The sequence below is a fragment of the Panthera onca genome, chromosome B2 (genome assembly GCF_046562875.1).
Source record: "Panthera onca isolate mPanOnc1 chromosome B2, mPanOnc1 haplotype 2, whole genome shotgun sequence".
NCBI lineage: Eukaryota > Metazoa > Chordata > Mammalia > Carnivora > Felidae > Panthera > Panthera onca.
The window spans coordinates 26,889,721-26,905,741 of NC_138343.1; the positions used below are offsets into that span (position 1 = coordinate 26,889,721).

Here is a 16,021-nt window from a genome sequence, read left to right on the forward strand (position 1 = left end):
TTTATTTTGGTTGGGAGGAGGATGGATGGTCGGATGGATGGATGAATGGATGGACAGACAGACGATGGATGGACTGAAAGGAGGGAAGGAAAGAAGGACTACTGAAGTGAGTTTCTTGAATTTGAGTGACCTATGGTACTATATAAAATGAGAAAAATCCCAAAGGAAAAAAATATCCCATCTATATTATGGAGGCATTCATATCACTTACAATATTTTTTAGTACTAATATTCAAAAGGAGGGCAGAACCTTTTCTAAGGGGTGGTGTGTATTTCCTAACAAACTGCAAAGGACAAGCTTAAGGAAAATCACCTTCGCCTGTTGCTATTAGGAGTCTCCTGTGACCCAAGTCAGCCTCCCCCAAGTGAGAAGGTACCTTCCCTGGTGACAAGGTGGCTCCCCACCACATGCATGCTGAAGATAAGCTGCACAACAGAGTTGGGCTTTAACTCTCATGGATACTTTGTACAGTGCTTTCATCCCTAGGAAATGGGCACCTGAAACAGATACACAATCTCTTGAGTTGCATTTTGAATGTGATTGCCTGGAGATTTAATTAGCCGATGTATGTAAAGTACTTTGAGGTTGAAAAGTACTAAGTGGCAAAAGAAAGGCAGCCTGCTTCTTGTGCTCCAGAGTGCCACTTGCCAATTAGGTCACAACAATCTTTAATCGGTCCACTTAAAGGTGCTTTATCTCCTTTCCTCAGGGTTTGTGTCACCTCCTACCAGCATGGGTAAATCTTTACACCCTAGATCCAGTTATTAACAGTAACCAGTAATTTCCATCGAAGATGGTGCTGGCTTTGAAGCCTGGAATGCTGAGGTCACTAACAATCTTATCTCCCTTTCATTAACTGGCTCTGCATCACAACTGTGAGTCAGCCCCCCATATCAACTGTTTGGAGTGAAGATCAGTGAAGAAATCAGAACCAAGAGGGCTCCAGTTACAGTACTTAATCTAGCTTTCCCTAGCTTGATACTCCTGTAAGCACCAGGGATCAAGAAATAAAGCTAAAAACAACAACAAAAATTAACTCTATGATTACAATGTAGATGTAGAATAGGTACAGAAAGACATTAGTACCTCATAAATGTGTATGATGCAAGCCTACATCCTATTCCCCAAATCCTATTGCTTATTTTATTTAAAGCAACCTATTAACACCAACCTATGAACAGACAGTTCCCCCAAAGCTACAAAGCACAGCTTCTGAAAGATGTTTTCCTTTGCTCAGCTAGCTCACTCACAGCCTGTCTGAACAGGACAGGCCCTGAAGGCCCTCAGGGCTGGATGCTGCAGATGGCTGGACAGCTCTTGGGACCCTGCTGTAAGGGCACCCTGCTCCTCTGCCCCTTCAAATGAGGGGAGAAGCTGGGCCTTAGCATAGCATGCGTTGTATGGCTCTGTATGTCCCTTCCATGCAGGATAATGGACCACTGCCCTCGTCTCTACACGTCTCAAGTATGTCTGCCTGAAGGGGCTTTCTCCACAATATTTTTAAAAACCTATTTAAAAGAAAATTAGTGTGGTTAAGTCCTGTATGTCTCCTGCATGATTGTGTTGTCAGTGTGTCTTATAGAGTGCTTTTTGTCTAACTACATTTCTTTCTTTTCTTTTAAATTTTTTTGTTTATTTATTTTTGAGAGACAGAGACAGAGTGTGAGCAGGGGAGGAGCAGAAAGAGAGGGATACAGAATCCGAAGCAGGCTCCAGGCTCCAAGCTGTCAGCACAGAGCCCGATTCAGGGCTCGAACTCACCAACCGCAAGATCATGACCTGAGCCAAAGTCGAACATTCAACCGACTGAGCCACCTAGGTGCCCCACTACATTTCTCTTTCTGTGCTAACCATGTTTTTAGAACACATGTTAAAAAGAAGCATCTAGGGGAGCCTGGGTGGCTCAGTTGGTTAAGCGTTCGACTTCAGCTCACGTCATGATCTCGCGGTCCATGAGTTCGAGCCCCGCATCAGGCTCTGTGCTTGACAGCTCAGAGCCTGGAGCCTGTTTCAGATTCTGTGTCTCCCTCTCTCTCTGACCCTCCCCCATTCATGCTCTGTCTCTCTCTGTCTCAAAAATAAATAAACATTAAAAAAATTTTTTTTAAAAAGATGCATCTATATGTAGGCTGCGCTATAAGTGCCATTAATTGGGTTCTCCCTTAATAAAGTGAATACTTTCTTTTACCACCTTAGGCTTTATTTACAAGTGGGAGCATAAGGAATACAGTGTTCTCATTCACTGTCCATGAAAGCTCTACCATGCTAAATAGATTTTTCAGTAGTGTCTAAGCCATACACACACAGAGGTATTTCCTTCCCTTTGTTTAGTAGCTCTTAATAGCTCCTGGTTCCAAATGATAAATGCTACCAATTGAAAATAAGTGGTCCCCAACCTAGGCTAATGGGATCACTGAGGGGTCACAGGATCCTGGAGACCCCCTCAGGCACCATCCAAGGGGTCAGTACAGCACATCCTGGATCATAACTAACCAGGCTCACATGCAAGGCCACCAGTGGAGGTGACAGTGGTGATGATGTGAGGGCTCTGCAGGGCATTCAGTGTGGGGTATATATGTGTTACCCTGTGCCGAGTGCCTCCCAGCAGCCTCCATCCGGGTAACTGAGGACAGGGACACAATGCAGGGCCTGCTCACTCAGTTTTGCTCCCTTTGCCACTTTATCTCCACTGTCAGTACGTTCTTCGCTCATCAGAGCCGGTGCTGACTGACTCAATTTCCCTGAGGTTGAGCCCAAGCATTGTTTGGGGTCTGACGGCATTCTGTCAGCTCCTGCTGATGGACAGTCCCACCGAGTCCAGCTTCCTGAGCAGACGAGACGGCCTGCTGTTTTCTTCTTGTCTCTTATCACCTCTTGTCATTAAAGGAGAGGCCTTGCTTCAACTTCAATTTGTGCTGATATATGGCAGTAAAAGGGAAGAGGGGGAAATGTTCGTTCCGTTATTAAGGCCACTGCCTTTCTTACTGCTCTGAGATTCACTCCGTCTCTGGGAAGGTTTCAATCAAATGATGTAGTTGTGAGCATGGAAGAGTTTAAATTGCCCAATAAGAGACATACTATATTGCAAACTTTCTGGGGGAAATCTCAGTCTTCATTCCCCCACCCCATTCTTGCTGACTCCCAGCTGCACATCTTGAATCTTGACTGGGATATTCTAGGCAACTTTAAAGCTTTTTCCATTTTACTGAAGTTTGTTGTTGTTTTGGTTTTTGGTATTTTGTTTTGTTTTAGCATTTCTTTTTCTCTAAAAAGAAGCATTTCCCCAAGAGTAATCTTTTCCTGCTCACTCCACATTAGCATAAAGTTAGATCAAGAACCAAATTTGCTTCATTCTTTTATTCCCTTGGAACCTAAGCTATTCCTCAATTTTGCCTTTAAAAAAAAAAAAAAAAACAGAAGAAATGAATATCCAGTGTTACTCACAGCTCTGTATTTTAAATTCTTGAAGATATAACCAGGGCTTTCACCAGTCTTAGTTTTCTTTATTAACATCCCCTGTCTATATATCTTCTCCTTATTTGTAGCACTCAAGAGTCAATTTCTTTCAATATGCACATTAGAAATTTAACAACATCCTGCCAAAAGTGCTCACACTCTTAAATGGTTCTCCACCTAAACAGCTGTCCTTTGCAAACCTCACAGGCAGACCTGTTGAGGAAACATGGTATCCAACACATGATTTGAAATAAATATTTAAATTTCCCCAACACAACCACAGAGAAAAAGGGAGACAAAGAAAATTACACTATGAATTTTGAGAAGTTATCCTATGTTGTCAATCTATTTAATAGCATTCCCCACAGTGATTTTCAGGAGAGAGGGTGGGTATCAAAGGCATTTAATGTGTTAAATGATGATCAAATTTTTAAAAAGATTGGGGGCAGGGAGGAAAGAAGACTAACCCGTGTGATTTAAAGATGCGTTGTTATCTTGATTGAGATAAAAAGGCACCCAGGAGATTTGAGGAAAGGGAACTATAGTTAGAGTAGAAGATAATGGCACAGCATGGTCTCTCCTTTTCTGGATTTTATGTTAACTACTGTGGGCTCAGGAACTGGCTTAATGACTTTTCCAGGATTTGGTCTGGCCCTTTATCAGTTCACTATAACAAGAACATAAGCCAGGAAAGCCTGAAAAATTGCTGCAGCAAAACATGCCCTCCTACTGGGCTGCTGTTTCCAACTCTGGCCATTGGCATTGGGCCTGTAGGGTTTATGCCTAGACAGAGCCATCAGAGGACAGCTCCTAAAGGTCTGACCAGTCAACGGTAGGCAGGGAGTCCGAGAAAAATTAAGGGGGCTCTGGGCATCTGGACATGCACGTTTTCTCTTTGCTCATGCTGTTTTGCTGCTGTAAAATGCTCAGCTAAACCTAATTGAATTTGACAATAATAAATCACATGTTGAAACTGTATAGCTCACCTAAGGAATAGCAGTGGAAACAGTGAAGACACCAGAAGCCAGAGTTCAGGAAATGTCATATTCACATAGAAATGCTTTAAATTTTTCCCAGAGCTTTATTCTCTCTCTCTCTCTCTCTCTCTCTCTCTCTCTCTCAGAAAAGCTCCAGACCACCCAGTGCAGAAAGTCCATTTTGGAAAGTGTACATAAAATCTCCTTAATCAGCTCTTGCCCCTGTTGTCATACTATGACTTTAAGCCTATAAATAAAGAAGGAACTGAACTGTCAAAAAAGAAGAAAAGGACAAAACAGATGAATCATTCTTCTCTCTCCTCCTTAGGAGCTGATCACGCCCTAGAGGAGAGGATTTGTCAAATGTAAAGGGAAACTGTAGTGTGACCTTATCTGCCTCCCTCTCCCTCCCCTCCCCTTCCCCTCTCCACCCCACCCCAGCATTGCCCCTGTAGTCCTGTGAGAAGAGCGGTTAGTTCCTGATGTTCTTGTAAGAATCCAGCTTCCCCAATCCCATTTCTTTTCACGGTGGCAGAAGCCTTATTTAAAGAAGCATTTTTGTGTCCTTGCTGTCATTCCAGAGCCACCTATACTCCTGGGCCACACTTCCCCACCCCACCCTTTAAGTCCACCTTATGCCCCAAACCCTGCAGCCTAAACCATTTACTATATATTTTCCCTAAAGGGACACAATAGAAAGAAGTAAGAAAATCCTTCAAGAGAAGTGAACAAGCTAGGATGTCCCTAATCTTTCCCTAAAAGTTGACAGGGGCAAAAGCACAAGGACTAGTCTAGATGTTAGCTCAGTAGCAGCTGGCATAGAGAGCTGCTGCTTTGTTTTGATGGAACCTCATCCTCTTCCTTCACTAGGTCTCTTGGTCTAATTAAATTTCAGGGAGACAGAGCCTTGGCAGAAGGTTAAAGTAAGCTGCTAGACTGGAATGTAGGAGCTGGGCTCAAAACTAAATTGGGAAGTTTAACTGGGTGCGTCTCTGGTTTCAATGAAATACTTTTACAGTGTATGGTAGCAATGTCTGTTGCTGAGCTTTTGAAAACCATTTTTCTTTTTCCTTAATTGTAGTTCCCTAGTTGTTTTTATATTATGAGCTACTTGTAGAAAAATACAGGAAACATAATTACAATACAAAGCTCCCTTTCCCAAGCCTACTGAGATCATTTGAAGCCAAAATGGGTTTTAGGGCTTTGCTAACTATAAGTTCAGAGCCATGAATTGCATCCTATGCAATGCTGGTTGATTTACAGCAAGTGTTATGTGATTAAACAATAACCATGTTTCTTCAAGCTATGTAACTGCTATAGAATTGAGGGAGGCTGTGTTGCTTCATGACGCCACATTTCACAGCTCTCTAGGGAAAAAGAATGAATATCTTTGTGTGACTTTTATAGTAAAATAGAGAAGTATTGTGGAAATATATACAAGTTTATTTAGGGAAAGGAAAGAGAAATAAATTAATTTGTTTTTCCATTTATATTTCCAGCACTCCATGCAGTGTTAAATTGCCAGTTATTAATTTTTGTATCCTACTTTTCCTGAAGAATCTGTATGTGGACTGTTAGGGCCAGCAGAAATAACTTGTTTTATTATTATTTAACACTCTGGAGAGGAAATCAGTACTTCACTGTATTGTGAAATGCAAACGCCTTTGGGAGTTTGATTTATTCAAGCCTAAAAAGTAATGATGGATGATGGAGAATGAGCGTTGTTGAATGTACTCTGTTAGAGAACCATTTCAAGCATACAGTACAGGGCGCTGCCGCCCTTATTCAAGGTGGGTCCATTCCAAGCCCCACCTCCAGTGATGCTTAGAACTGTCAATAGTACTGAACTCTATGTATACTATGTTTCTTCCTACACATACACACCTATCATAAAGTTTAATTTATAAATTGGGCACACTAAGGGATAAACAATGATAACTAATAAGAAAACAGAACAATTATAACAATATCCTGTAATAAAAGTTATGTGAATGTGGTATCACTCTCTCGAAATACCCTACTGTACTGTACTTACCCTTCTACTTGTGATGATGTGAGATGATAACATACCTAGTGATGAGAGGCAGTGAGGTGCATGACGTAGGCATAGGGGTAGGCTACTGCTGACCTTCTGTTTGCCTGCTCCAGACTCAGTTGAAGGCAGGTAACTGAAGCCATGGAAAGTGACACTGAGGATAAGGCAGGACTATTGCACGCTCATTCAGAAGTAGCATCCAGACACCCTTCAGTATGGAAGTCTCAGTGAAGGTGGGCACCAATTCTGCCCAGCCCTTTGTGGCCTTTCTGATCATGAATCTCTAACAAACTCCCCACACGTGCTACCTTTCAGGGAATCTGAAGAAAATCAGTGGGGCAGGCTTTCAAGCTGCCGCTTCATTGTCGGTTACTTTCACCTGATGTAACTGGTTTTAGGTTGTTCTTTAATATTGTGTGTAACTAAAATAGTTTCTCAATGGGGTATGTATCCTGTTTAAAGTACAGCTCTTTGTCATACCACCTTCACATTCTTTTGTCTTAAGGACTCATCTTGTGTACTGTTTGATGAATTCATTTGTACATGTATTTAGGCAAAGCTAAATGTTTATTTCACCCCCCCAAAATGGTCTGTTTCAAAGTACGTCTCTTTCCTCTTTCTTTCTTTCTTTCTTTCTTTCTTTCTTTCTTTCTTTCTTTCTTTCTTTCTTTCTTTCCTCCCTCTCCCTCCCTCCCTCCCTTTTTTTTTTCAAATCCTCTTGAAATTCTCATCTCAATGTTCTTCCGAATCAGTCTTCAGAAATCTATAATAAGAAATGGGTGAGTGAGGGCTGAGGTACAGGATTTATACATCTCCCTATAGTTTTCTATTAGACAGTTTCCTTCTAAGGAAGTCTCTTAAGTGGATGGAAACTCTCCTAAAGCAGTTCCATGTCTGAACTGGTAAAGCTGAGCAGGGCCGACCCAATCTGAGTCTTTGGCGTTGTAGATAGATGATAGATAGATAGATATTTTGATAAGGCCCTGTCAGATGGGATGAGAAACGCAAGGATCAAGTAGATGTCAGCTTCGTGTACAGGAGCTGGAGGGTCGTTTCAAAATCAACTTGATCTTCCATCAGAGCAGTTAGGGAAGGAGTGCGGTGGAGCTGAAGAAGCTGCAGGGTGCTGGCTCTTCGGAGCTGTATTTTCAGACAGCTGGTTGCAACGTATTAGTGGGTCGTGAGGTGAAGTGGCTTGAGATCATTATTTTCTAAGGAATGGGACAGAACAGAACAGAAGAGAAAATACGGTATGTCGTGCCCCCGGACAGTGAGGGCGAGGATTGCTTCGTGAAACTTCAGTTTCGTTTTATGTGCACGCGGGTGTGCTGGAGGGCAGTGAGCCGCCCGTCTTTACCGTGGGTCAGGAAAGCTCGAGGCCACCGCCCGGAAAGAACAGCTCTGCGGACCGGGGATTACCCAGCCCCCCGCCGCGGAGTCCCGGGTCCCCCAGCGCCGCGCGCCAGCACGCTGCGGACCCGGCGCCCCGGAGCCCCGGAGACTCCGGGGAGAGTCGGAGCGCGCCCGCGGAGGGCTCACGGCCGTCCGCCCTGCAGCGGAGAGGAAAGCTGCCGCGGAGCGCGGGGGCGGGGAGGAGGCGTCTGCTCATTTACTCCTCTACTTGCCTGAGAAGTGCGGTAATTCGAAACAGTTCTCACAGTAGCGTCCCTGACAACTTCATGTTTGGGGGGGGGGGGGGTGTGTGTGTGTGTGTGTGTGTGTGTGTGTGTGTGTGTGTGTGTGTGTGTGTGTGTGTGTGTGTGTGTGTGTGTGTGTGTGTGTGTGTGTGTGTGTGTGTGTGTGTGTGTGTGTGTGTGTGTGTGTGTTTTAAGTCATTTAGCGTCAATGGGACGCCGCGGAGGGGAGGGGTGGACAGGAGGAGGTGGCTGCGTGAGCTGGGGACGGAACCGCTGTCACGGTCCGCACTGATCTGTGCAGCGCATTCTTAAACGCGACCTTCCCAAGATTTACGGCTCCGGGAACCGCGACTGAGCGTGCCTGACGGGGGCCAAAAGGAGGGAAGCGGGGAGCCGTGTGCATCCTGAGCTGCCCGCCGACAGCAGCGGGAAGGACGCCGCCGCCGCCGCCCCCGACCCACGTCTGCTTTATCTTTCCCTCCCCCCGCAGGACTTTCTGCAAGGAGATTGCACCAAAGCGAAACAGAAGCTGAGCTGGAAACCCCGGGTCGCTTTTGATGTAAGTGCCTTTTTTTACGGCAGAATCCGCTGGCCCGCTCGCTGCGGGGCTGGGCTGGTTCGGGCCCGGCGGGAGGGGTGGCCGGCCCGGCGAAGCAGCGAGGTGTCCGGAGCAGCAGCGTTCGGGCCCCGCCGGGCGCCCGAGGTGTCCCAGGCTTGGAAGGAGAGGAGGGGGCAGGGTGGAGGCGGGTAGGGTGGAGGGAGGGTTGCCGAGGCCGCTCCGCGCGCGCCACAGGGGGTGGAGGTGTCACCGGGAGAGTGTGGCAGAAACTTCTCCTTCACCGCCCACCCCCTGTGTCTCGGGTCCCAGGAGCTGGTGAGGGAGATGGTGGACGCCGACGTGGAGCTCATGAGAAACAACCCCAACGCGTGAGCGCGACCGCGGAGCCCCGAGCCGCCCCTGCCGGCCTACGGTCCCTGCTTGGAATCGGCGGGTGCGGGGCCGCAGGTGTGATCCTGGGAGGGGCGGGAGAATCCGGCCCGTTCCGTGCGACCCTCCTTGCCACTGCGCCTTATTCCCGCCGTTAGGATGTGGGACGGCTGAGGTTTGTAGCAGCCGGGACGTGCCACTCCGGGGTTCGGCCCAATTTCCATTTGTCGAGGCCTCTTCTGAAGGGTTTTGTGAAATCAACAAGATATTTTAATCACAAGTTCACTATACTTGAAATTATGTCATTAGACAACTGAAATTGTGGGGCTTTCAAATTGTTTTTCTCTTTTATTAAAAATGTCCTTTCTATGAACTAGCATTAACAGAGTCGTCAATGTTTTTCCTGAAGTATAAGAGCGGCTATAAGGACCCCCAAACAAAAACACCCAAATTCTTGCCTTGGAGTGAAATAGCTTCCTTTAAGCCTCCCTCCCTTTGGAGAGAGCCCCTGCAGGTAGACCCCTGCTGGGCCTGAGCCTGGCCTCTCTGGAGTGTTCTCCTAAGGCTCTGCCTGGGACATTTCTTTCCTTCTGGTGACAATAAGCCACTCTATCCAGCCGATCTGGAAACCCAGTTCCTGAAGAAAGGAGGCATTCACACCCCCTCAGGTCTCTCTGCTGACTATAATTAGAACCCACGGGGCTCCCACCATCTCAAAAGAAGTCTTGAGAAATAGAGGGGGGCTAGAAGAAGCAACGTGAAGGTAAGTAAATATTGTTGGAACATTCCAGGCCAAAGCCCCTGATTTACCCAGAGGTCTCTGAACCCATGCCTTTCCTTGTGGTCTAGAATCTTTCACACAATACTTATTTCCAACCACTTCTCAGTACCAGATCACTTTTTAAATCTAATTTTGATGTAGTCATTCACCCAATTTATATTAAGTAACTAATATATGCCAGACATTGTGCACTTGAACTACATCAATGTTAATTAAAAATTATAATAAAGAGGTTTAACTTGGGCCTCAGATCACTGGATCCACTTTTATTGAGTGCATCATTTAGGTGGCCTGGCTTTCACCGCAGGTATGTTCTCCTGAGCTGTGTACAGTGGATTAAGGCAGGTTAAGGCAGGTGGACACATAAATGTATATAACCCACAAGCAGCAAGCAAAGATTTGTGTACAGGTGTATACTTCTGCATGAAATACAATATTTTGCCCTAGAATAAACTGGGTCAGGACTCTTCTTTTCCCCCCTCACTCCCCCTCCAAGGAAAATAAAATAAAACTTTACAGCAAATGGAGTTCCAGCCTTTGCACATGCTTGTGTGAATGCCGGTGAACTATTTCTGAATGTCTTCACCGGCAGGTTTATGATCTGGGGGAGGACCCAGGCTCCAACGGCTGGCGGCAGGAAAGAGGGCTCTTTGTGTGGCTGCCTGAGTTGCTGCAAGAGCATGCTGGCCAGGGGCAGCCTCGGCTTCGATGGAGCAGAACTGGGGCAGCTTGAGCTGGCCCACCCGGTTCTCAGAAGCTGCCCCAGGACAGGCCTTCTCCCAATCGGGATGCTGCTAATGGGAAACAGATGGTCCTGGAAGGCTGGGCTCCAGGACCGAAATGGCTGGTGGGCACACATACACACTCACAAATACACAGTCACACACATTGTCACACATCCAAACATTCCCATGAACACAAATACAAATACACACCTACAACCTGCCATCTCACACACTGACACACAATAGTCTCACAAACACTTGAAAACACAACTCACAAACCTGCTATCACAAACACACGGCCACACACATAGTCTCATAAACCTCACAAATCACACACACACATTCCCCTTAGCCTTGACCCTGATGGATAGGCACCCCCTCTCCTCCTCTGACCCCATGAACCTTCACCTCATCCCACACCCAAGCGTAGAGGCCATTGAAGGGTCCTTCAGGCTTTGCAGTGGCCCCATGTAATTCAGTGTTTTGAGGCTGTTAGCCCAAAACCATAATAAGCTCCTTAGTAAGGATCAGGAGGGATTCTAGGCAGGGGCTTAATGGAACTGTAGTGGAGTTATAATGTTATATTATTTTTCTCACGATGACCCAAAGCATCAGTTTTTGAAAGACACAAGAGTATGTTTGGTTGCAACCTTCTTTCTATTTCTTGAACCCTCAACTGGGGGGAAGGGGTTGGCTCCTTTGGCTTCCTGGTCTCCTGTTTAAAAGGTGAAAAAGGGGCTTCTGGGTGGCTCAGTCGGTTAAGTGTCAGGCTTTTCGGCTCAGGTCATGATCTCACCGTGTGTGGGTTCAAGTGCCATGTTGGGCTCTGTGTTGGCAGTGCAGAGCCTGCTTGGAATTCTCTGTCTCCTTCTCTCTCTCTCTCTCTCTGACCCTCCTTCACTGGTGTGCTCTCTCTCTCAAAAAATAAAAAATAAAAACTTAAAAAGGGTGAAAAAGAGAATATATTTGCTTAGGTATTTATGTTCTTTCTGTGCTGTGAATTTCACTCAGACATACCTTCAGGACAGTTCTTTTTATTAAACAGTGTCTTCCATCTTAAATCTCAACTCAGTTTCACTGAACTTATTTACCTCCCCTTTTCCTGGTGAGCCAGCCCTCGCTATTCAAGTATGATAAAATAGCTTCCACCTTTTTTTTTTTTAAGTAAAATCTAAGAAAGTCAAACTTTCAGTATATTCAAACACAACACCAAAGGCGCCAAACACCACATTTATGCCCCTAATGAACACCAAGGTGCATAGATACCTGGGCCACCCAAGCACCTCACTTTCAACCGGACCTGCCTGCCTGCCTCTGTCTTGGGAGGTGTCTGCTGCCCTTTGTCTTTAAGGAATTAGGAGGGAGCTAGGCTCCGCATAAAACTGACACACCCCTACAGCTGTTTGGGGATAAAGGCCTGCAGAGCAGGGAAGTGTTGAAATGCTAGGGGAGATAAAGTTCCCCGCCAAGATGACTCCTCAGGAAACTCGATTTCAGGTCTACCGTTGTGCGGCAGTAAACCATGCAAAACTGCTTCAGGCTTCCTCTTGGTCTTTAGTCGCCTTACCAACACCAAGATTCCATAGAACCCCTGCTCGCTGGATGGTCGACTGCTGGCATGAGACTTTCCCCGTGTTCTTAAAGCTGGAAGCTGGAAGCAACTCTTTGAATTTTCACCTCAAATTAACCTTAAACGCACTGTTTACAAAGGACTTTCTAAACCCCAAGAAAAAGCCTCAAAGCATCCCAGACACCGTGTTTGTATTTGGAAATTCAACCGGGAACTCTCAGTTGTAACCTGGATCCCAATAAATCCAAGCCCATACGTCATCTATTTTTCACAACCTGTGCTTGCAGGTTTGCGCGATCGGATCTACGTATGGTACGCTGGAAGGGGGTGCGGAGAGCGCTCCCACCCCGGTTTTACAAAAAGATCGTGCACGCGCTTATGTACGTATCTTACAAATAGTTCAACATGTCCCAACATTGCCACCTACACCTCTCTAAAAATCGTTGATTTTAATAACTGGAGGTGTCGAGAAGTTTCACAAACGGCAACGACAACTGGGACACAAAGCTGCTCTGGGAGCTGGTCCACCCTCCGCAATCGGGGGTTTCCCACCATCCACGGCGTCTTTTTCGAGCTCACAGGGTCTGGATAGGATTTCTTCCGGGAGGCATAGGGGGCGCTGCTGCCTTGCTCCAACTAGGCCCCAGTCCAGGGCTCCCAGCGACCTCGCAGCCACATTCCCTGTCGCACGCACACCCCGGGAGCGTCGAGCACATTTTCAGGGACTGTGCCATCAGGATTATTACTCGTCACTGGGGCTCTAGCCACTTCGCTTTCCCGAGCCCGTGTGGCCGCCATTGCCTCCCCTTAGGCCCTAGCTGCGATGCTTCCCGCAGGCCTCCTTGGGCTCACCCTCGCCCCCGTCTGGCTCGGTCCCCGAGTGCGCTATGTCCCCAAAGACGTTTCCAAGGCCTCCGTTACGAACGACGACACGGCCCCACCCCACCCTCACCCATTTCCTCGGCCAGTGTCTCTCTGCTGGGAGGCCGACGACCGCGACCTGACCCCGGCCCCGCCGCCTACTCCCCAGATCCCTCCCTTCCTCCAGGGTCAGGGATCACACAGCGGACGCCCCGTCTCAGCTGCCCCTTTTGATCTCTAAATTCGGGACCGAGGTGCTCGCCTCTGTGCACACCCAGCATGTAAGGTGCCTATGGGCCCGACGACAGGTGCTGAGGCCTAGGATGGCCCGCGTACCCCGCTCACTAGCCCAGCAAGTTCGGGCGAGGACCTCCAAGCTTCCGCCAGGACACAGTGTGCTGGGGTGTTGGTGTGGCAGACCGCGGGACCGACCCGCGCCGCGCGCGTGTGCGCAAGCGCCGGCCGCGCTCCCTCCGCCCACACCTGGGAGGCTAGCCCCGCGCACGTGTCGGGGAGCGGGGGGAGGGGTGTGCAGCCTCAATCTCCCGAACAATCGAGCACCAGCGGGGGCTGAGGAGGTGATGGAGAACTGTCCTTAAGAAGGAAACCCTCCAAGCCTCAGCCCTCGCCTAGCTAAGGCGCCGGTGCGCACGCGGAGCCGGGCGCTCACAAGCCTAAGACCTAAACGCTAGAACACACGGATTGGTGAACTGGGGAGACAACTGAAATTGGGGCTTCCCAGACTCCTGCCACTCTGAGACGAAGCGCTGGGCACGGGCCAGCTTGTGAGGAAACCGCCCAGCCCGAGGCCTAGGCTGGAGTGGCGGCCCCGGGCAAGGGAATGTATATTTGGAAGGGGTCAGGACCTCGGCTGGAGTCTGGCTTTTTATGGCGAGGAAGCCGCCTGGGAAGGGCCTTCTGGCGAGGCTTTCCTGTTGTGCCACTTTCCCCCCGCCGCCACACACACCCGCCCCCCACAGCGCCCAAGAGGGAGGGAGGCACGATCCGGCGGCACCCCGGGGCCCCTGGCTCCACGGACCCTGTCTTGGCTTCTGAGATGGTGGATAGGCCCTCCCGGGAGCCAGCCCGCAAATACGGAGCAATGATACATTATTTCTCGGTCAGCAAACGCACTGTAAACAACTGCCCTGTATCTCCTGGATATTCCATAGAACCAGAGTGGGAGTGGGCACGCAGGAAACCCCCGTAAGGACCCAGGACAGGTGACCTAGGACATCAGCCGCTCGAGTTGTCTCTGGGAACTCCTAGGACCTAGGCAGCCCTTGGCTGTGGGAACAACGACAGGGCCTCCACTCATACACATACCCCTCCCGAGGCTCCCCCCCCCCCCATACTTCCGGCGGAGGATCCGCGGCACCCTTTCTCCCCGAGTTAGCCCACCACACTCCTCCTCTCGCCCTGACCTGAGCGGCCAGCTGTGAAGCCCATCGTCCACTGTCCGCGTGAGTCCTCCGTGGGTGATAGCAGACATCCTCTTCATAACCTCAAGGAAGCCCTTCTGTTGTGTGTGCCAGGGCTGCAGAAAGACCCCGAGGTTGGAGCGCTACTGCGCTGGCGCTGTGGAACTAGCCGCTGGCGCTGTGGAACTAGCCGGCAACTTGGGGGACCATGGCAACCCCCAGTGCGGGCCTGGGGCGCGGGGCTTTCAGAACCGGATACCTCTGCGCACCTTCCGGGTCTCGGATTTTGTTCAGCTGGGAGGACAGAGTTTTCGTTTTTCCTCCAGTAGCAGATTTTTAAGAATCCTATGGCCACCTAGACACGTGCTCCCCACCCCTGTCCTGTTTGCACATCTGCACCATTAACAAGACCCAGGTACAGCCTCCGGGACCAATGACCTGCTTTTATACTGAAGGAAATGAGGAGGCCTTAAGAGTTAATGGCGCTAAATGTGTTGGTTTTCCTGCTTTTTCCCTAGGGTAGGTAATGAGGGAGGGAGGGTGCCTGTCTTCTCTTTCTTATTCTCTCTCTCTCTCTCCCCCCCCTCCTCTGCCTCCATCTCTCTGTGTCTCTCTCTCTTATCTTTCAATCTAAATCAGCCTCAAAGCCCTCAGACCCCTTCATTCCCAAACTCAAGTTCTGAGACCCTCCAAGCCCTTCACTGAGGCCTCCTCCTTGTCCCTAGGCCCTGCCTGGGGTCCCACCACCCAGGTCAATGGAGAGGCCCCACCACCTGGCCCTGGCTGCCAGCCCACTGCTCACTCTATGGGCCCACAAATTGCACTTCCATGCCCACCCAAGTAGCACCAAGCTGTGTTGACTTAGGGGGCAAATGAACAGCCCACCCAGTCTCATTCTGGGGAACAGGGACAGCTAAGGAAAGAAGATGAGCAGTTTAGTACATATGACCAGCTGTGCTGACCAGTGGGTTTGACGGAACTCAAGGGCAGACCAGTGAAAAAAGAAGATGCTCTTTAGGAGAACAGAAGGAGGTGCCATCTGGAAGAGCAAGAGGCCTGTGGAAGTGCCCCTGAGGCTTTCTCCATACTCCAGGTGGGTGAACTCTGAGCTGGAAACAATGTCAGGCCCTTTCCTAGCACCCCTCAGACCAGCCTCCCCCCCTCAGGCTGTCTTGCAACGGGAGCTCCACCCCTCTCTCCTGTCTTGAAGACAGGCTCAGGCCTATATGCAAGGAAATTCCAGATCCTACTGCATCTCCTATAATATGCTCAATATGTTGCAAATTTAAAATCAGTGAGGGAAAAAATCAAGTAAACAACAAAAAAAAAAAATAATATAAAACAGAGGGTTTCATTGGAGCCAGGGTAAGATGGGAAAGGAGCAGAACAAAGGTCTTAAGTCAGGCCTTATGCTCTCTGCGCCATATTTTGGTTTCCAATAAGGTGGACATGGTACATTTTGCTCAATTTTCCACTCCTAATCATGTTGAGAATGTCGTGGAGAAGTGGCTTTCATTCTCCTGAATGGATTTTGGAGCTGGAATTCTTTTAATTAAGTATTGTTCCTTTTCCAGCCGGACTCAGACCTGGAACCTGCCAGTCCTGCCTGAATATAGCCCCAGCTCTGTC

At 48.5% G+C, this 16,021-nt stretch overlaps 1 protein-coding gene across 2 annotated transcripts in view; it reads left to right on the plus strand.

Annotated features, from left to right (window-relative positions):
• GMDS (GDP-mannose 4,6-dehydratase) overlaps positions 1-9,413 on the plus strand; it is a 627,567-nt gene extending 618,154 nt beyond the window's left edge. For both annotated transcript variants that reach the window (XM_060614957.2, XM_060614958.1), the window contains 2 exons: positions 8,597-8,665; positions 8,975-9,413. In XM_060614957.2, coding sequence (XP_060470940.1) covers positions 8,597-8,665; positions 8,975-9,037 — 132 coding nt within the window. In that variant the 3' untranslated portion in view covers positions 9,038-9,413. The remainder of the gene's footprint in view (positions 1-8,596; positions 8,666-8,974) is intronic.
• Positions 9,414-16,021: the final 6,608 nt, after the last annotated feature.